The 21007-nt window shown below is 38.7% G+C and overlaps 2 protein-coding genes across 2 annotated transcripts in view; both read left to right on the top strand.

Annotated features, from left to right (window-relative positions):
• Positions 1-1271, top strand: part of CPNE4 (copine 4) — a 231835-nt gene extending 230564 nt beyond the window's left edge. The window contains exon 16 of the mRNA XM_071735821.1: positions 678-1271. Within this exon, the coding sequence (XP_071591922.1) occupies positions 678-809 (132 nt within the window). The 3' untranslated portion in view covers positions 810-1271. The remainder of the gene's footprint in view (positions 1-677) is intronic.
• A 5380-nt stretch (positions 1272-6651) lies between these two features.
• The window catches only part of MRPL3 (mitochondrial ribosomal protein L3), a 28850-nt gene continuing 14494 nt past the window's right edge, over positions 6652-21007 (top strand). Inside the window, exons 1-6 of the mRNA XM_071735795.1 lie at positions 6652-6811; positions 8758-8936; positions 9911-10002; positions 10819-10917; positions 15022-15121; positions 16950-17010. Coding sequence (XP_071591896.1) covers positions 6717-6811; positions 8758-8936; positions 9911-10002; positions 10819-10917; positions 15022-15121; positions 16950-17010 — 626 coding nt within the window. The 5' untranslated portion in view covers positions 6652-6716. The remainder of the gene's footprint in view (positions 6812-8757; positions 8937-9910; positions 10003-10818; positions 10918-15021; positions 15122-16949; positions 17011-21007) is intronic.

The following is a 21007-nucleotide window of genomic DNA, read 5'->3' as shown; positions in this document are numbered from 1 at the left end:
TACTTTGTGCCATGGTAGCTTTGAACAATAGGCTGACAATAGGCTGACAATATAACAGACAATGAGGAGGAAAGTGTTCAGTAATGTATGTAGTTGGTATGCAGAAGAAATGTGACCCAGTCACCAGCTGAGATCCCATGCATCATCTGAGCTGCCATGTGTGATCCATGTGTGCTCCATCTGGAGACAAATATATTAGTTTAAACCTCTCAAACTGATCTTTAGGCATTTGCATTTTTACTGCAAATGAAGACCAGAATGATGATGAAGACCTTCCTTCTACAGTGAATGTCCATTCGTGTTCAACTTGAAGCTCTGCAGGATTCCTTGCTGAGCACTGATGAATGAAATCTTTGCAGCCTCTTTCAGTGTGATAGAGTGCTCTCCCAGAGTGCAGGAAAGCTCGGTTGCCCTGACCTTAAAATACTCCAAATGGACCTGAAAAACAGGCAGAGCACTTTTGGCTTTAGTGTACTGTCAGGCAGCTACAGCTCTAAGCCCAAACTGACTCATAAAATGAGTTTCCAGCAATAGTGCCACACACTTTGAGTGATTTTTGCCTTCCATTTCTGTACCGTAGTTCCTACTTTGAGCTCATAGGACCAATGCCTCTAAAATCCATGGCACCTCTAGCAGAGAGACAGGTTAACTCTTGTGTTTTCTACCATTTCCTGCAGGCATCCCCAGCTGCTCTAGCAAAAAGCGTTTTGGCTGAAGTTCCAAACCAAGTCGTGGACTATTACAATGGCAAAGGGATAAAACCAAAATGTATGTCAGAGTACGAGTCTTCCAGGACACTAGCTCCATGAACCTGCTTGCACTTTTGCAAAATTAAAAAAAGAAAAATGCTACTGTCTACAACTACTGTATTTTAAAATGAAACAAAACAAAACAAAACAATAGCACGTTTTGGTGATTTTTAACAAAAATAACCATTTTTTTTGCATGTGTAGCCTAAAGGCTTAAATCTGTTAAGCAATTGTATTGTTGAAAACTTTTTATGACAAAAAAATTCCAGAAAAAAAAGTGAACTCTTCACATTACAGCATGTTGCCTTGAAATAAAAAGTTATCTGTATCTGTTTTTTATACAGGCTTGTTGAAATTTTGCTAAATTTCTTATCTCTACATTGTAAAGCATTTTGAAATACTTACTGAGAGTTGATAGCCAAAATGTCTTTGGTCTAATCTGCTATGAACTGAGAGATTTTTCAAAATGGCAGATGCATGAACTGTATTTTGCATGTTTAAAATAAAAACAACAGTTTTGCAGTTGTTGTCTTTATTTCTCTCTCTGCCACAAGGCTGTCTGCTTTCAACTTCCATGTTCCAAGAAAAGGGTAATAAAGTGTTTCAAGAGATACCTGGCCTGAAGCATGGGCATTTCTAATGTTAACACCTTACAACATGGGCACCCAAACATGACCACTTGGTCTGTGGCCTGAGCAGCAATTTTTCAAAAGCCTGACAAATCCAGCTGTTATGAAGGGTTCAGACTGTAGCCGTAAACAGATCTGGTTTGGAGGGCATGATCCATCAGGATTGCATGTCTTAAAATATGCCTACTTAATCCAAACACTCTGGCTGGCTTTCAAAAGGGTCGTGTTTTGGTCACCCAAATTTATAAACTCTTATGTTTGGGAATTCTTATTTTGTTTCATTTGCATTTTTTCTTTAATCTCACACCTAATATCCAACTTTGCGTGATGACACAGTTTCCGAAAGAAATTTTGCATGGCCTGATGTTGTGACAGCTAGAGATTAGTAACTTCATACACACACAAATCACTTGTGTGTGATGGAAAAACTATTTTTGTACAAAAAGAATATTCAAGCCACCTTATTTAAAAAAAAAAAAAAAGAGGACACACAAGAACAGATTTGCAGTGGATTGATCTTTCCATTGAAATATTTATGCAAATAAATGAAGAAATTAGGTCATCGTTACTCTTAGTGCTTGAATTTTGGCTTCTTCATTTACTAAAAGATAGTAGTGAAAGATGAGACTTGTAAAAAGTTAAGGATAAAATTTGACCAAAATTAATTTGTATGGGATTGTCTGAAGGGCATAGCTTTGGATGAGTTGTGCCCCCAGAAGATGTTTTTGGACAGAGGTAATTTGTAATATCTCACCTGTGAGCAAATTTTTGGGTGTTTTCCAGAAATACATATTTTTTAACTGGTTTGCAAGTGATGTGGAATTCTATCTCCCTGATTCTCCTCTAAAAGTAACTTCCATATGATCAGCTTTGATTGATAATCTTGTACCATAAAATGAAGGCAATGTGATAGCCAAGATGCATGGGGCTGTCACCCCAGAACATTCAGTTCTGCTCAATCTGTATCCTGCAGCACAGTCATTCACTCTTACTCGTAAAGACTCCTTCAGCTGATCAGATATTGAAGAGCAGCTGGTATTCCTTGGTCATAGGTCTAAATTTCCTGAAGATGTTCTGACTGATGTCAAATCCACATTTTCATTTAATGCCTGGCTGTTCATTTGAGAGCTTACCCTAGCAGACTGCACATCTCTCCCTCTGTGGATGTATTTCAGCTGGAAGCTACTGTGATTTTCCCTTATATCTCGTACACCACTGCCAACATTTCTTAATTCTTATCTATAGTATCTCTAGTTTCTTATTCCCATTTCCCCCTCTTTTTTCCTTCCTCCCTTGTTCTCGGAAGAAACATTTCTAGCAGTTAAAGCATGTGACTGAAAAATCAATGACTATCTTCCTTTGCTCCCCTAATATCTTATAATCATCACCAAGTTATTTAACTTTCCTGCACTTCAGGTTCCTCATCTGTAAAAAGAAGGTCACTGCAATGTATTCATAAATAACTCACACTGCCATACATTCATGAATAACTCACAATGCTACTGGGGGACTTTAATATTTGAAAAGTGATTTAGATCCTCAGAGGCATGATAGTGCTCTCACCACATAAGGGGTATTACTTTACCCTGGGGTATGGACTTAGGGATGTAATGTACATCTGAGGAGGCTTTAAGCCTTTTCTTTATTACTTGCCAGACTAAAGGAAAGTAAAAAGCTTTTGGCAGGAAAATTAGGAATTAGAGAAATTGTTCTTCTGGTACCTACGATCTTCAGCTAAACTGATTTTTGAAGTGTTGATGGCTACATAGAATTGGGCAATTACAGCTTTTAATTAGCAGAGGTCTTATAAGGTGCTTCTGTAATGTAGCATCATATAAAATGAAAAGACCAATGGGGTTATTGTATGCTGACCCATATAAATCATCAGTCATTGTCATTTATGTAGATGGTCTATATAAGTGGCTCAAGAAAACCACTGTTGCTGCACATCTTTCTGTTTACTTCACACAGTCCAGATTATAAATGTTGCCTGCTTAAAACCAAATCATTACCATTGATAATGCAGATCAGCAATTCTGTAGCAGCCCTCAAGGTATTTGAAGATACCTCTGTGATACTGAAAAGTCTCCTTCAATCCATACAGCTCACAGCATGTAAAACAAACATATAATATTGTGGTGAGCTGGTGTAGGGAGAATACACAGAAGACAAAACTAGCCATATGGTAAAGGCTTTCTAATGAGGCTTTGAGTGTTATTTTCATTGCTCCAGGTTACTCATTGTAATAAGATAGTATGGGCTTTGTGAAGGGTAATATCATTAAGTATGTTAATATGTCTCTGAAATGGCTTTTTTTTTCCTCCTCTTTTATTACTTAGGATGTTCTCAAGGCCATTCTGCCTTTAGGCTGAACTGCAGTCAATTTCTCTTGTAGATTTTATAATGGAAATTTAACCTTCTACTGCCTTTTAATGGATCATTTTAAATTCTGAAAGCTCCTTTAAGATAAGTTATATCTTGTCCTGCAGTAAGTTGTATCTTCACTGCCAACAACAGTCCTGCCTACCTTTTTACTGTCTCTCAAATCTGATTCAAAACCCAAAAGTTTTGGAATATTGAAATACACTCATGATCAGTATTAGCCCTAAATCCATTAACTTCCGTAATTCTTGAGCCAGATACTGATCTGAGTTGTTTTTTTAGTTGCACAGGGGAAACTAAGTCTACAGTAACTAAAAAAGCACTTATACACTGCTAGTTGCTTACTATCTATGGTAAAACCTACCCATGTGAGCATTTGATAAAGAGTCTACAGGTATGAAATGAAAATTAAATTATAATAATAGTATTGCTTTAAAACATATCTTTTCTTTTAGTCTCCAAATCTCAAAGGTACACAACTGATGACAGCTAAAAGGTTTACATTTTCATCTGTGAGATACCTGCTGATTGTGGTGGAGGACAGTGGTCTAATCCAAGGCTTGTTGCCAGTTGTGGAGGTGAGATTCCAACCAATAAATGGGTGGAAGGTCCCAGTTCAGAGCAGATTGGCATGGAAGAGCCCTGCAGCTTAACTACATCCCTTGGGTTGTACCCACACACCAAATAATGTCATAGAATGTGGTGTAGTATGTGGTGAGCCTCATTACTGAATTGCAGCAAGATCTTTGTTGATGAGTTAAACAGAGCTACCTCCTGAAGCTTGGCTCTCCAGGTGCACAGTTCAGACTGACCTTTCTCACTTGGGTTTAGGGGTCTTGCAGTCACACTTGCTATTTAAATCTAAACCTATGTCAAACCTTTCCAGTGTCAGGTACTAGACAGTCTTCCTTTACTCCTAAGTAGCATGGACATTATGGTCACAAAACATTGGTACATTTACATTCACATTTTCAAATGGGGAGGATGAGCTGGAGGACTCCTAGAATAAGGTTACACTTCTCAGGTTGTTTTTTTTTTTTCCTTTTATTTACAGGAGTGCCATTTTGCCATGAGGAAAATAGACTTTATAGCACAATCCATCTTCCTTCACTCATAGCTCTTGTACCTGCAGTCCTGGGGTGAGGAGCTGCACTTTGTCAGAGGAAATTTCAGCAATAAGAGATATATGAGTGATTCTGGTCAGTCCCACTGCACACTGTCTTGCAACATTCACTGCAAACCATCACTTGACTGCACTCATACCCCCTCTTTTCTGTTTTTGCAATTTCATTGCATAATGGGAGAGATCCTCCAAACCCACCAGGTGAAACCTAGCTGACTTCCCTCTTGTGGAGGCTGCCACTTTGAAAGTGGCACTGCCATACCCCAGGCAGCACATTGGCAGGGAAGGTTATTTTTTAAGGGGCACCATTTCTTTCTCTTCCTTCTTCTCTCAAAAAAAACGTGTGAGTCATTTCTACTGTAGTACAAAAAGCCTTTTACTGCTGTGTTCAGGAGGCACTTGAATCCTTTCCCACTGATTGGAACAGGCAGTTTGCAATCTGATTGCATTCAGAGCTGCAGCCATCTTGCTACACACACTCTGCACACACCTCCCCAGACTGACAAGAGTTCATGCTTCTTTAGCATTGTGAAAAGCTGCACGCACAGAAAATAAACAAATATTGCATCATCACGTTAAAAAGGAGAAAAGAAGTACACCATTAAAACCCTTTTCTCCAAAACATGTGCATCCCCATGTATTACTTCCAAGTTACTGGTTCATGAAATCTGCTTCACATCAGCTGTGCAGCATGCTAGATGAGAAAAGCAACATGCAGAGGCAACAAGGGTAGGTAGCATCAAGAGAGCCCTCTTCTCTAGCTGGGAACAACCATCATGACTTGGCAAGTCACTTCATCTTGCTGTGTGCCTTCCTTCCACATCTTCAGAACGGGTATAAATAGCATTTTTCTACTTCCAGGGTACTTTGGTAGGGTAAGCCCCATTGCAGGGTTGTCACAGTGCTTAGAAATGGAGGAGCATCACTTTTAACAATTTTAGCCTTTCTTTCTCCTGGTATAGAATTCTCTGTCAGAACAGCAGTGTAAGCTTCCCATGGAACCCACTAGAAAACACATCTACATGAAATTCATGTTGAAATTCAACCCCACAAGGGCGTTGCTGTTCTGGATGCCAGGGAGGGAACAAAAAGACAAGAGTGGTCCCTGTGCCAGGTGACCAAACAACTGCAGAGAGGGAGAATCAGTCGGGCCGTGAACTCGAGAGATGCATTTCTAAACACACTCCATGTTTGCTGCTTAAAAGGGCAAGAAGTAAACGCCAGGAAAAGGAGCGTGTGTAAAAGCTGCTGGCAGTTTTCCAGATCACAGCCTTGGGTGTGAACACAAAAATCCTGCTGAGTTGGGGCCTCTCTGGGACGTGGCCACAAAGCCCTCAGTGCAGCACCCAGACGTATGAACCATGGTGGCAGGGCAAAGAGGGGAAGCAATGAGAGGCTTCAACTGACCACACTGAATGGTCACATATCTTCAAAAAAAAAAGTAAAATATATATATATATATATATGTGTGTGTGTACATATATATATATATATATTCTGTTGAAACTGAAAGGGAACTTGAGGTCCATAACACATGCACTCATCTACCCGGTGCACTCTTGGCCACGCTGGTGTCCTGTTCGGAAAAAAGGGTGAATTAATTCCGAATACCGACGCAAGGCAGATCTCACTGATGCCAGAGAATCAGAGGTACCAGCCCTGTGACACCCATTGCCGCGTCTTTCGGCTGGTTCGGGAGTTTTCGTGTTAAATTTTGTGTTAAGCGCCTTCCACCCCCACCCCGGAACTTTCTTTCCGAGGCAGCACGGGAGGTTTTCAGCGTCGGACCAGGAGGTGCCGGAAGCCGGCGGCCGCTCCAGCAAGGGTCGGGGCATGGCGGGCTGGGGGCTGCTGGGCCGGCTGGGGGGGCGGCTGTGGGCGGCAGCGCCTGGGAGGACCCTCTGGGCTGCGAGGGCTTCTGCCCACAGGTACCGGAGGGGATGGGAGGGGAGAGGGCTGCTGCGGGGAGGAGCGCGTCGTGGGGCGGCGGGCGGGCCGGGACAGGGAGGGGTTTGGCCGCTGCCGCAGCCCTGAGGTGAGAGGCGCCTCGGCGGCCGCTGCCACCTCCGGGAAGCCTCGGTGGCTGCTCTGATCCGCACCGTTCCGGGAGGCCTTGGTGCAGCCGGTTGGCAGCTCCCGGAAAGTTTGCAGCTGCAGGGGTGGTGGTAGGGCCCCTGTTTACTGCTGAGGCACTGGAGCCTCAGTAACAACCCAGGGTTCGTGGGACTCATGGCGGGGCACGAGTATTTGCAGCCGAAGCACCTTTGCTTTTACAGTGAGCGATTTGAGCTGCGTTGTTTCCAGTCACCTTGGCCTGCTGTCAGAGCTAGCACGTGTGTTCACTAAATGTATTGTTAAATATTCCGTTTCGTTGTCCTTGCAGAGGACTGAGAAACATCCAAAACTTTAGTAGTCCTGACAAAAATTATGGCAGTACAGTGAGCTGATTAACAGTAAATGTAAAATCGGAGGGTTTTTGGAGCTGGAAGGGAGCTGAGGAGCTCCCTAATCTTTCTCACAGTGTGGCCAGCTCTGGGGTCAGACCAGGTTATTGAGGCTCTGTCTATATGGGCCTTGAGAATTTCCAAGGACAGAGGAAGCACAGTGTCTCAGTTCCCCTGTTTGACTGTCCTCACTGAATATTTTTTCCTAATGTCAAATCAGAGCCCCCTTCTTCTCTTTACACCAATGCTCTCATTCTCCTGTCATGCACCTTGGTGAACACGGCCCAGCAGCTGTCAGGTCTCCCCCTAATCCTGCTCTTCTCCAGACTAAAGAGAATCATAGAATCACAGAATTACTGAGGCTGGAAAAGACCTCTGAGATGATCAAGTCCAGCCTATGTAACAAACTCAGTAACCCCAATCCTCATAGGGCAAGTGTTCCAGTCCCTATATTTTTGTGTACTGCTGCTGGACTCACTAATTTATAAATGGCTCTTATTGGACTGAGGACCCAAAACGATTTAGTATGGCAGATGTGATCTACAAGGACTGATGAAGAAAGGCTGATAACTGCTTTCCTTGATCTCTGGCCCTACTTCTGTTGATACCCCCCAGGCTGCTCTTAGTCTTCACTGCTATCAGGAACCTCTTGACTCCTGTATTACTGTTTTGTCCCACACACCAGACTCCCCCCCAGGTCCTTTGATTGACTGGTGAGCAGCTCTGCTGCAGCCACGTCCTGTACTTTTGCAAGAGGCTATTCCATCCCAGGCATGGGACTTTTCATTTCTCCTTCATGAATTTCATTGGGGTCCTTCCTGGCTTGCACCTCTGCTAGCATGACACCCTTGAGCATTATCAACTTCTCCTTTAAGTTTTATTCACAAACCTAAGAAGAGTGTACTCATCCCTTCTTATGGGTCACTGGTCAAGGAACTAAACAGGACAAGTCCCAGAAGAAACTCTTGAGAGACTCAGCTGGTGCCCTGCCTTCTGAGAGACTGCAGACCATCCAGTGCCCACCCGTCTGTGCTGTGTCATCTCAGTTTCAAAAGGATGCCACAGGAGATTGTATTGAAAGCCTTGCTGAAGTTAAAGTGAAAAACACCCATTGCTATGTCTTCGTTCCTGGATCTAGTAGTTTTTTAATCACAGGAGTGATCGAGTTGTTGCTTGCTCTCTTTTGGTGTGTTTTGGAATACTTTAGAAGTTATATGAGAGCGTGACAAATAATTAGGTGGTGTTGGTTTAAGGGTGGCCAACCTGAGTGATGGTGCTTGGAATAGTTTGCTAGCATAATTTTGGTCTTTATGACTGAATATTGTATGACATACTGATATATTTGTGTATAATTATGTATTACATTATGAGCATATGTGTAATGAACCATTATCTGAACTGATAAGACACTTTTTCCCGCCCCTGGAAAGGGGGCAGCTGGGCTGTGTAGTCAGGCACGTTAAGAGTACAGCGTATTGGGATGAACATCTTTCTGAAGAGAATGTGGAGTTCCTCAAGAAGGCAACTGCAGAGGAATACAAAGCCCAGACAGCCAGCAAGCTCTGCCCTCTGAAAGATGAGCCATGGCCACTGAATGAGTGGAAGCCAGGTGAGAGAATCTTTTCTAAGATACCAAACTCATGCTGAGTTTATCATCATCGTGTTGTTGCATTCAGTAACATCAAGGATTGTGTCTTGTAGAGTATTCTCCTTTTTGCATTTACCTCAATTATCCAATATATCTCTTAGCAAATAAGTAAATGTAATATATCATTTCTCAAAACAGCATTTAAAATATTACAGTGTATTAAGAACTTTGGTTTTAGTCCAGATCAACACTTGGCCAATCCCACTGCTGCACAGTGACAAGATAAAAACCCCTAAGAATTCATCAAAATAGACTCCCTATTCTGTATTCTATATAGAATATGAAGTACTTGAACCTGAAAATGTTCATGTAAATATTTCTAGACTCTGAAGAAAAAATGTAGTATATAATATATTCCACTCCCATTCAGTGATTCCAATCTCCTGTAGACTAGAACACTAATACAAAGTTTTTGAGCCTCAGAGTCCCGTTGTTTGACAGCAACAACCACCTGACAGCTTACAAACTTTAAAGCATTTAATCTTTATCTTAAATGTTCTGGGTTTTGTGCCACAGATAGTCAGATGCCAGACTTGACAGGTTGCCTTTGCTGTACAGTTGCAGTGACAAAATTATGCAAAAGTTTGGGGTGAGAGGAACCTCCTATAGTAAACTTTTCAGTAGTTAGTTTGGCTCTGGTATTCTGCATGGGAGTTGTATTTTCTAACAAAAATGAATCTGAAGCACTGTTGTTTTAATCTTAATGGGGAACTAGTTTTCATATTTTATCAAACACAGGTTGAACAGATAGAACTTCCAGTAAGATTAAAAACCATGAACAGGTTATTCCCAGCCTACCTGCAGGGAGTCAGCAATATTTTCTCTCCTTCAGCTCCTTAGGAAAGATCAGAGTTGGTGGGACTTTGCTGGCTCTGAGGTGGTCTCTTTCAAATATTAAGTGTGGAGTTGCATCCATGTTTTGTTTGGAATTACAGATTCCGTCAGAGTTGGTGTTGTTGCAGTAAAACTGGGAATGATGCCAATATGGACCAAGTCAGGAAAAAAACATGCTGTCACACTACTTAAGGTAAAATAAGTTATAACTGATTATAATCTTCTAAACTGTATTCAGATTGTTAACCAGAGGGTTCAGGCAGAAGTGAAACTTATCACGTGTGTAGAGCAGGGAATCCCTAAAGAAAGGAAAGATTTCTTTCAACCCAGCATAGTACACCATGCCTGTTCTGTTTATATCCTGAAGTTTCTGGGAGCAGTCTGCCTTCTCCCACAGCCATTCCAAGTGCTGCAGAGCTGTGCATACTAAAACCCAGGGGAGAGAAGGTGAGGGGAAACAGAGAGCTGGGGTTAGTTACCCTGCTTCACCTTATTTAATTTGCCACCTGTAGGCACTTTGGGGTGAGTTTTGCCTTGGTTTCTGAGCCTTTGCAGCCCTAAAGCTGCTTCTTCATATTCTCGGGCAGCTACTCTGTGATCCAGGGCTGTGAGGGACATCAGCTTCACAGGGCAAAGGAGCAGGAGTCTAGAATGTGGGCTGTTCTTGTATGCTTTGCAGCTGCAGAGAGTAGGGATTCTGCAGATATTGCAAGCAAAAGATTGCTATAACAGTTTATTTGATTTTTAGAGCATATATGAAAATACAGTTTGCATTCTGTTGATTTTTTCTTTTGTTAAAATAAGCTTTTAGTTGATTGGAAAAATACTGTCTATGGTAAAAAGGTAACAGACTCCCCTACTTGTGTATTGTATCTCCTGTTGTTACACAGATACAAATGAAAATGACACTGTCTTGCTTTTGCCTGTTTTATAAATCTCTTAACTACCATCTCAAAAGTGTAAACATCTGTTTATGTACAAATAAACAGATTTTTTTGTTTTTCTTAAGGTGCAAGATTGTCATGTTTTAAAATACATTTCAAAGGAGGAGTCGGGCGGAAAAACATCTCAGCTACTTGTTGGGGGCAAAAATGGATCTCCTTTTTATGTAAGTGAATCGTTTTGGATTTTTCTGTTAGAATTTCTGTTAGAATAGTTTTGTGTTGTGATGATGGTACAAAAGTGGCATAGGTAGACTTCTCCAAAAGATGAATAGGCAGACATGCTTTGGAACTGATCTTTTGTCATGTTCACCCTCGCTTATTTCCTTCATGCTAGTGTCAGGTCTCGGTTGGGAAAACAGCAAGGAAAACTTTTTGAACATTTTGTGTCTTGATTCTTTAGGAAAGCTGTGGGTGTAGGAAGCTGCTGTGATGTGGAGGGTGATTAGTGTAGAAATGTGTTCACCATATCTGTGGAGGTGGCAATACCAGATGAAAACTGTAAGATACATGGTTTAATGGCCTGTTGTAAACTTACCCAGCTTTATCATTTGCTCTAGAAGACTTTGTTCTCTGGCTTCACTCCTGCTATTTTATTAACTTGAGTTGTAATTTTTCTACAGGTCTGTTGAGACCATTTGATTTGCATATAGCTTTTCTGATGAGTAAGTTTTAAGACTTAAATTTCCAGGAAGATAACTTTGTGATGATAGCACATGAAGAGTGATATCAAAACAACTTGCTTCTTTAGACACCCCAAATACCTGATGTGGAATTCCCAGGCACCTGCAGTGGCTAATGTTGTCTAGCAGAGCTGTCATTCCTGAGGAGGAAAATTGAATTATAGATCAAAGCAGGAATGAAACTTTCCCTCAAAGGATTGCAGTTTCTATGATCCATTATTTCTATAACACTTCACTGCTCTGCAGTATCCTGACACTCATTTTTTTGATTTAGGAATGGGAAAAAAATAGGGCTTGTGATTACTTATCTGAGTTAATGGTTGTGGCTTTTAGAGGAAATATATTTCCTATTTTCAAACAAAAAGTTGTCCCAGACCCTCAGATTTAATGTGTTGTACCTGTGCTTGTTTTAGTGGGGGTGTGGGAAGAAGGAGCTTTTTTCAGTAGATGAATCTGCTGGCTTTTGTAGTATATTTAGCTGATTTGAACAGGCTTATATTTTAAGGTGCCTTTTATTCAGTGGGTTTCTGCCATGTTTCTGCATCATTATTTGTACTTTCATGTTACCTTTCATGTCACTTCAGTCCATTTCCACTTCACGGGTATTAATTTTTTTCTGGAGAAATTACAGCTTTTTTTTTTCACAGAAGAACCATGTGAATGATAATTTTCCAGTTGCATTATGCATATTAGACTCCTTACAGTTGATCTGTTCATAAAGATAATATCAGTGATTCAATTTGTTGTCAGAGTAAAAATGTGCAGGAAGCAAGGAGGTATATAGAGAATTTCTATTTAAACAGCTCTCATGAGCTAAGAGAAGCTGAACTACCTAAAAAGTCAACTCAAGGATTTTTTAGTAGTTTGAGTTTGGCTAAAGACTCCCTGGGACATAACTTTTTCCAAGTTAGCTCCTATTGATTTGGTTGATTTGTGTTTCTTGTCTTTGAAGCATCTGAATGTGAGAATTAAAAGAAAGCTGAATGATGCTGCATTGTGTTAGCATAAGCAGTTTATCTTCTGTTAATTCCTCATAGGAACATCTGTCTCCTCAGAGCTACTGATTTTTAATGAATTCAATCTAATTATTCTCTGACTAATTTTACTAACAAAGAGTTCCATGTATTTCTTTTGAGTATTGAAGTGCTTAAAAAATGGTAAGGGGTATTGCATTTTTAGCAAGATTTATTTTTTTCCTTTTTAACTTGATTTAATCATAGAATCATAGAATCCTAGGGGTTGGAAGGGACCTCGAAAGATCATCTAGTCCAACCCCCCCTGCCAGAGCAGGGCCACCTAGAGTACATCGCATAGGAATTTATCTCAGTCCATATCAAGTGAACAGGCATTTCATGATTTTTTAATGCAGAATTGTTCTCAGACATACAACACTGTCAGTGATCTAACAGTTCCTTGACAAAAATATTTTGTATGCTTCCCTTAAATGGGGGCACATCGATCGTTTTCCTATAGTATTGGAAGATACTGTTGGTCTTTTTAAAAACAGGAAAATATTGCTGTTTAGGAAAGCTTCGTTAAGGCTGCAGTGGTTGTGGTTTGTTTGTTTTTTGGGGTTTTTTTTGTTGAAATACAGCTCTCTGACTTAACTGAAGAAAACTTGCTGAAGTACAGCAGTGAAGGCTACAGTAGGATTCTTGGGATGTAACCGATTTTTACCCTTTCTTTGCCTTCCCTGTGCTTCAGCTCTTTCCAGACACCCAGGCTGAGCACAGCGCTCCCCTGGCTGGCAGCTCAGAAGGCAGTTTTGCGTAACAGTGGAATCATGGAATCATGGAATTGGCTGGGTTGGAAGGGACCTCAGAGATCATCAAGTCCAACCTTTGATCCACTACTGCTGCAGTTACCAGACCATGGCACTGAGTGCCACATCCAGTCTCTTTTTAAATATCTCCAGGGACGGAGAATCCACCACTTCCCTGGGCAGCCCATTCCAATGTCTGATCACCCTCTCCGAAAAGAAATTCTTTCTAATATCCAACCTAAACCTCCCCTGGCACAACTTGAGACTTCTTGTGCCCTCTTGTCTTGCTGAGAGTTGCCTGGGAAAAGAGACCAACCCCCCTCTGGCTACACCCTCCTTTCAGGGAGTTGTAGAGAGTGATGAGGTCTCCCCTGAGCCTCCTCTTCTCCAGCCTGAACAGCCCCAGCTCCCTCAGCCTCACCTCATAGGATCTGTGCTCGAATCCCTTCACCAGCCTGGTTGCCCTCCTATGCAGGCATTTGGTGGAAAGGGGATTTCTTAATTTTTTAATTTTAATATATGGTACTGCAGTTAAGTTTTCCTCCATTTTTGCATCAGTTTTTTTGGTTTTTGGTTTTTTTTGTGACAGAAGTTTGTATTTAGTCAAGTTTTTATTAAAAAAAAACCCAACAAACGAAACAAAAACAAACACCAAACCAGCAATGGTATTTGAAGTGTTTTGTGCCTTTAACTCAAGTTAACAAATTATTTAAAAACCCCTTTAATTCTCAAAGAGCTTGTATCCACACTTTTCTCTCAACTGGGAAAAGATTCCTAAAGTTAAAATTTCTGGTTTGTGTCTTAGTCAGAGATCCTTATTACCTCACTCCTTAATTCATCTCAAAACAGTGTTCTCCTAACAATATTTAATAGTTTGTTAACAACAAAAGGAAGGGCAACATGCAGATTCTCAAAATAAATTAAACAACTTTAAGATAACTTACATTATTTAGTCTTAAAATACACAACAGAATTTTGGGGAAAAAGAGGACTGCACAGAATTTCTGCAAAATGAACCTCAGAGATGTGACTACCTAAGTGTGACAATATTGTCAGGTGCTTAAATTGCTTTCCAGGAGAGTTTATTTGAAGGAAAATTACCTGCATTGCTTTTTTCCTATGGCCACAGTTTTCCTGCCTCATTGTTCCCATTGCTTGATATGATCTCAGTGGTCAGCTCTTCTATGATTTGTCTTGTTTAAAACAATGAGAACAATTTTAAAGTACCTAAGCCAGCAGTGGTTTGACACTGAGCGTGCTTGGTATATTGTAGAAATATATTAATCCTAAACTTGTTCTTCATATATCTTTTTTGTTGTTATTGTCCAGAGACTCTAGATGCTCTTCTGGGGCAAGTATTAGTGTTTCTGCAGGTTTCTGCAAGACCAGGCTTTGTTTCTCTGGGTCTGCTTAATTATATCAAATAAATGATGTTTACAGTGGTGTGGAACTAAAAAAAAAAAAAAAAAAAAAAAACTTTAAAAAAGAGAAAATGCTTTAAAATTACTGCAAAACTCTTTGAAAGTCATGAAAAAGGAGTAATATATATTCTGTAAATTATGTAAATATGATTGGTTTCCCTTTTCTGATCTTAGAAATGTTCATATTTCTCCTGTTTAGATGATGCAGCTGTAGGGTAACTACTTGATAGAAAATAAAACGCAGACAGAGAAGTTTTCAATTAATTTTAAATAAAGTGCTAGTCTCAAAAGCATAGTACGATACATCTGTTTCTCTGAGTGGTGCTCACAGTCTATAATCACTTTCTGTGTTAGCCTGCTCCTTAGATATGTTATGATCACTTTTTTTGGTGCTCTTTGTTACAGAAATCAGAGGCTGTAACGGAAATTTTTAGAGAAGCTGGAGTACCACGGAAGCAGAAAGTTTCAACGTTTAATGTAACAGATGATGCATTAATTAAACCAGGTAATCTTTTTCTACTACTGAATAATATATATATAATCATTTAACACCTGCTGGTTTTAGACCTAACCCAAATTATTATATGTATTTCATTTTTATTTTGTATGGAAATCACTGAATTCTTATTTCTTTGTAATAGAGCACAATCTCTTTTCTTAGGGAAAACTGGAAAATGGGATTTACTTCTTAAGTGTGGAAAAGTAGGATTTTTCCTGGATATTTTGTTTCCATTGATTGAAAATTAAATCTGATACAAACTAGCTGATATTAACATTGAATTAGGAAATAAATGTCTGTAACCTTGAGTCATTTATTGGGATTAAATATGAATGTATTTACAGGAAGTTCTCTTATTATTCTTATGAAGGGACACCTAGAGTTTTTTGGTAACATTTCTCAGGAGCCTAAAATAGCAGTTTGAAATTTGTTTCTTCTTGCTTCATTCAGAAGTAAGACTTGTGGCTGTCAGATATATGACATGTTTTTCTGGTCTTGCAAAATAATGCACATTAGGGAGAATGTTTGTTAAAACGATATTTTAAAAATCAGTATTAGTATTTTGAAAATTTAATTAAAGAATTATGTTCTAAGGTTTTATTAGCTAGTGTATTTAGGTTGCTTTCATTTTGTTCTTTTTTAATAGTTGCAGGTTTTTTCCAAGAATTAGGCAGAGTAGAAAATTCTGATGCATCTGTATTTCCCACTAGGGAAGTTTTTTGCAAGACATTTTTAAAACCATGTGGTACCTGATAAAAATCAAATCTGACATGAAGAGGAGGTCTGGACTGATAAATGGGAGCAAAAACTTGACAGAAAGCAGGATTGCAAGTTTTCAATAAACTGATTTTGCAGTGTGTCTATTTTGTAGATAGCATTCTTCACATACATGATTTTATGTTGTTGACAGGTGTGTATGGATCATATAATATGAAATAGTCCACATATTTTTGAGACCTAAGAGAGGTTTACATAGTTTCAGTTTGTTTTCACAGATGTGAAAACAGTGTCAAAATGGGTGTGCACGTGAAGCAACTAAAATTTCATTTTTTAATCGAGATAAAACATCTTGAAAACTATTAAAGCTGCAGATGCATGGATCTTCAAATTTCAAGTCCATTTTTAGTAGTTATTTTGTATTTTTAAAAATCTGTTTATAAAAAATATCATACTTTAATGAAAAAAAATTGCTTAAGACAAAATTAATATTTAACTACAATTAAAACTTTGATACTTAGTGAAATTAATGTTATTGCAGTCAGGAGAATGATGTAACTGACCAACAGTAGTACTCATTTTACTAAAAGCTGGTGTATAAGCAACTCCCCAGTGGATGAAGCTGTACTTCTGCCACAGTCATTAGTTTGGAAACATCATGTATTAATAAAGAGGAAGTATTGCAAAACATCTTTTTTTTTTTTTTTTTCTCTATTTTTTTATTCTTAACACCACATTCTATAGGAAGTGCTTTTAAAAAAAAACAAAAACAAAACCACAAAATCTTTGCTTTGTGAAGTGTTCAGTTTTCTTGCTGAGTTAATTTGAGTCTTAGCTAAGTAAGCATTTTTACCTTTGTCTCTATGGTATCTGAATGAAGTCCCAGCCTTCCTACTAATCTGAAATTGTACCAGGAATTGAGAACTGTGTTTAAGTAGTAACTACAAAGCATCTGTTTTAATTAGTGAGGTTTATAAAGAAGAACAAATAATATGTGAATAAAAGCAAAGTTTTGTTCTTTTCCTGTGACTGTAATCTACCCTGGATGTTAATGACTGGACTTTGTTTTGGGGATTTCAGCACCTAGGTGAACCTGATCTTTCCTCTTCTTTTCAAGGTACTCCTTTGTATGCTGCTCACTTCCGCCCAGGGCAGTTCGTGGATGTTACTGCAAAAACGTAGGTTCCTAATGATTTAATGTTTACAATTCATCTTTAAGATAAAATGGTTGAATTTCCACCCAACCCCTTCTTTGCCTTGACTTCATGGCTCACAAAAACTGAAATACAGCTGCAAGAGTAGTGGCAGGAATAGGAGTCTGCTCAGCCATCGGGTCAAAAATACCAAAATATTTTTTCTGAGGCTTACTTTTGATTTTGAACACAGCAAGTATGTAATATTATTAGGGTTATAGTTCTGCATGTGTTATCTGTCACAGATCCATAATTAGCATGGAAGGGCTTTGACAAACAGCTTGAGAAAGAGGTGCTCAAGCTTAGGATGGGTTAAGAGGTCTGTAATCCAGCATCTATAGGATGCAGAAGGGAGCAGAATAAATGCAGGAAGATATCAATGCCCAGAAAGACTACTACATTTTGATGTGGTGATGAGAAGCCAAGAGATATATCTTGTGGACCAAAAGAAAAGCAAGAAGATAATTAATATATTTAGCAGGACAAAAGAGCTGTCACATTCATTTTTTTGATTTCTCTCGTATTCAATCTCATCTTGAATATGCCCAGCAGTGGCTAATGATCTTTTACTTTAACATGGAAGGAATGATTTCTTCTCAGACTACTATGAATGCCAATTTAGAGTTCAAATGATAGAGGATGTCAAAAGAAAAACAGGTATCTTTCAGTAAAAGCTCGTCATGCCTCTTCTGTTACATCTGCCCTATCTCTCCTCTCCGTATTTCAGTGAAGTGTATTTTTGTTGTGTTGCAATACAAAGATCATACTTTCCATTTGATGTTTTGTTTTTTTGTGCAATGGAGATAATACTCAGACAGTCTTACTGAAATATCATCCATTGTAATTGTCTCACATAAGTGTAGTACTTATAAATGTCTAATATTATTCATAGGGCTTTGTATATATGGGGAAACTCACCATATCAGTACAGCCAACAAGTAGGTTCTAATATAGCTACACCTGACTACACCTCTGAGAGCATCCTGTTGAGCAAAGGAGGTTGAGGAGTTGCCTGGAATTAGTATTTTTTAATGTCAGACTTCCTTATGTAATGCTTTGATCTGGTACATTTTTCATTCTGCTTATGAATTGCATCCAGTGAACAGCACAGTAAGAGACAACAGTCTGTTTGCAAAGCAAAGCACAGTTTTATTAGGAACACAGTTATTCCATGTAGATGAGGCATCATGCTCTGTTAATGTGAAAAGCTTTTTTTTTCTGGAAGTGTTTCAAGAACCAGGGAAGGGGTATTTTTGGCAGTGTAAAAGAGATTGGTAATTGGTAGGCAGCCACAGGGTATTGATTTGCATTTTGCCAATCAATAACACATGGTGTTGATTTGTATCTTGCAATATGTATTTGAAATACTAGCACATTAAAAATAGACTGGGGTTCATGGTCATATTCGTTGAATTCATTCTTTTATTTCAGTATTCCTCTCCTTCCTCATGCAATTTCCATTTTTTATTCCTGATTGTTATCAGTGCTAGTAAGTTTTTTAGAAATATTTTTACATTAACATATACTTTACATTTTTTAGATTGTCAGTAATTTTGTTTTATTGTAGGAAACACCAAAGGGTTCAATGTTTGAAGTCATACAGATGAAAAATACTGCTGATGCTAAGTGCACAATTAATTCTAATTATTACTTTTAAAAGGAAAGAACGGAAACTAATGTCACCTCAATGAGGAGATAATATAGTGGAAAATAAGGGATATTTTAATTTTTTACTAACTCTTAATGATCCAGATGAGCAAGATACCATTTTGTATGCTTTCTTTTGTCAAGTCATTAGTCAAAAATAAACTCTTTAAAAATAAGTAAGCTTTTTTTATTTATCATAGCTTGAACAAAGTACTGGGACTACATTTCAGAAGTCTTGGTTAGCATCTTTATTTGGTTGCCCAAATATAGAATGGTTGCTTTTATGTGACTGTCTGCTTTTAAACTTTCCTTGCAAATGTTTTTCTTGGAGTGAAAATGTTTTGATTCACTTAAACCCCTGTGAAGAAAAACGCTTTCACAGGAGGTTTAATTAAAGTTGTATGCAGTTTGTTTTAATCTGAAATCTTGTCATTTGTTCAGCACACTATGAATAGTAGCTTTTAGAGCACTGACTGTAAGCAGTGCATCTGCAGGCTGTCAGTCTTCTTTAGTGCTGAATTTTTTCCTCAGTAATCGTTTTCAGCAATTCAGAAGCTCAATCCTTAAGTTTTATAGCAGTCTTTATTGACAAGGCTTTTCCTTAGTGCTTCAGAGATGTATTCCAAAAATGTGTAAAGGCTTAAAGCTCTTTTAAGGACAGCAGTAAACTTCAGAATTCCTGTGACCTGGTGGAGCGGTGCTCACTCTCTCAGAGTTCCCATCAACCTTCTCCTGCTGATACCAGAGTTGCATGAAGGAAAATTTCAGTGTGAGATACCTGTATTTTTACTGGCTTTCTTTTCACCTGAATCAGTTGCATTCCCCAGCTTCCTGATCAGCTGAGTGAACTTCTGCACTAGCACCAAGCTGACCAAAACATGTAGATGGGGAGAGATGGCACCATGCCTTACACTGGTAGCTCAATGCTCTATGGAGATGGAATTGTATTATATCTCCTTTTTCTGCTACTTCATAACCTTTTTCCTTAATGTTTCAGGAAACCTTTGCAACATCAGAAGTTTTGAGACCCTAAAGAAAAAGCTAACCATAGTTTTGTTTTAAGTGTGCCAGAATTAAATGGTGATTCTGGTGTGTTTATGGTTTATTTAGGCTTTGCTAGGTTAACTGTGTAATCTGAGCCTGAAAGTATGCACTACTGTTGTCTGAAATTACTTGACTAAGTAGTTGGAATCCTTTTCCTCTAAGGCATTTAAATAATTTCTTGTAAATTAGCTAAGCTTGAAAAGTTAGCAGTGAATTGCTGCTTAATTGAGTGCTTTATTCCAGTAGTCTTCTAAATGAAAGTTGGCTCATTAGGAACTGGCATTTTACTTGTACCAAACCTGGAAAATGAGGTTTCATACAAAATTAAGTGATTGACCTGAACAGCAGCTTTCCTGCAGGTGAGACTAGAATAACTATGTATAATTAAACTCCTAATTCTGCAGAGAGGTTCTTTTCATTTAACATTTGTTTGGCTTAATTTTGTATGTCATCATTTCTGCCTGTGATTCCTTTCTGGAACTTGGGTAATCCTGCTTCAGTGAAGATATGTAAAAATAAGTGACTAAAATCCATGTATTTAAGACCAGTGATATTATATATATCGTCTACTAAGAAAAAATCTTGTGCATGTTTGTTTTGTTCAGTATGGTGCTTAATGTTACAGTTGAGGGAACAAAAACACATAGTTCTAGATTCAAACTAATATAAGAGGTTGAAGGTATCTTAGCAAATAATTGCAACAGTGTAAGTAGGATGACAAATACTCCATTTCAACAAAGGCTTTTGATCATCATATCTCAGATACTGCGATTCTCTCAGACTGTAATCTAGGTATTGATTCTGTTTAAATATGGTTCTGGTTTAACATTCTCATTTAAGGTCCCACTTTGACAAACCTTAATGTTTTTTTGAAAATATCTGAAATTGTCAGTAGTATGCCTGTTAAGAGATTTTGGACTTATACCTCTTCTTATGCATGTTTGAATTTGTTCTAAATGAGAATTGTATTGTCTTTCTTTATTTAAAGATATCACAGATTTGTATGAACAAGTTGTAGTAGGATGTCAGTAGTTAAGACTTTGAGGGGGGGGTTGGGGAAATAAGGGATTATTTGAAATTTCTTAGTAAATGAAATTGTGATGCACATCATCAAAAAAAAGAGTAGTTTCAGGAGAGGTACATGTTATACTACCCAGTTGCAGTCAATTTGGAGAGTTTGCTAGTTCTGTCTTCCAGCTGGAGATGCCAGAAATAGTCTACTTGGAAAATGTGGCCATTGAAATGTAGTTTGTAAGAAAAAATTAGCATTTGGCAAAATAGATAGGAGTCT

The sequence above is a fragment of the Heliangelus exortis genome, chromosome 2 (genome assembly GCF_036169615.1).
Source record: "Heliangelus exortis chromosome 2, bHelExo1.hap1, whole genome shotgun sequence".
Lineage (NCBI taxonomy): Eukaryota > Metazoa > Chordata > Aves > Apodiformes > Trochilidae > Heliangelus > Heliangelus exortis.
Note: the sequence above shows the minus strand (reverse complement) of the source record. Positions and strands in the feature narration are given on the sequence as shown.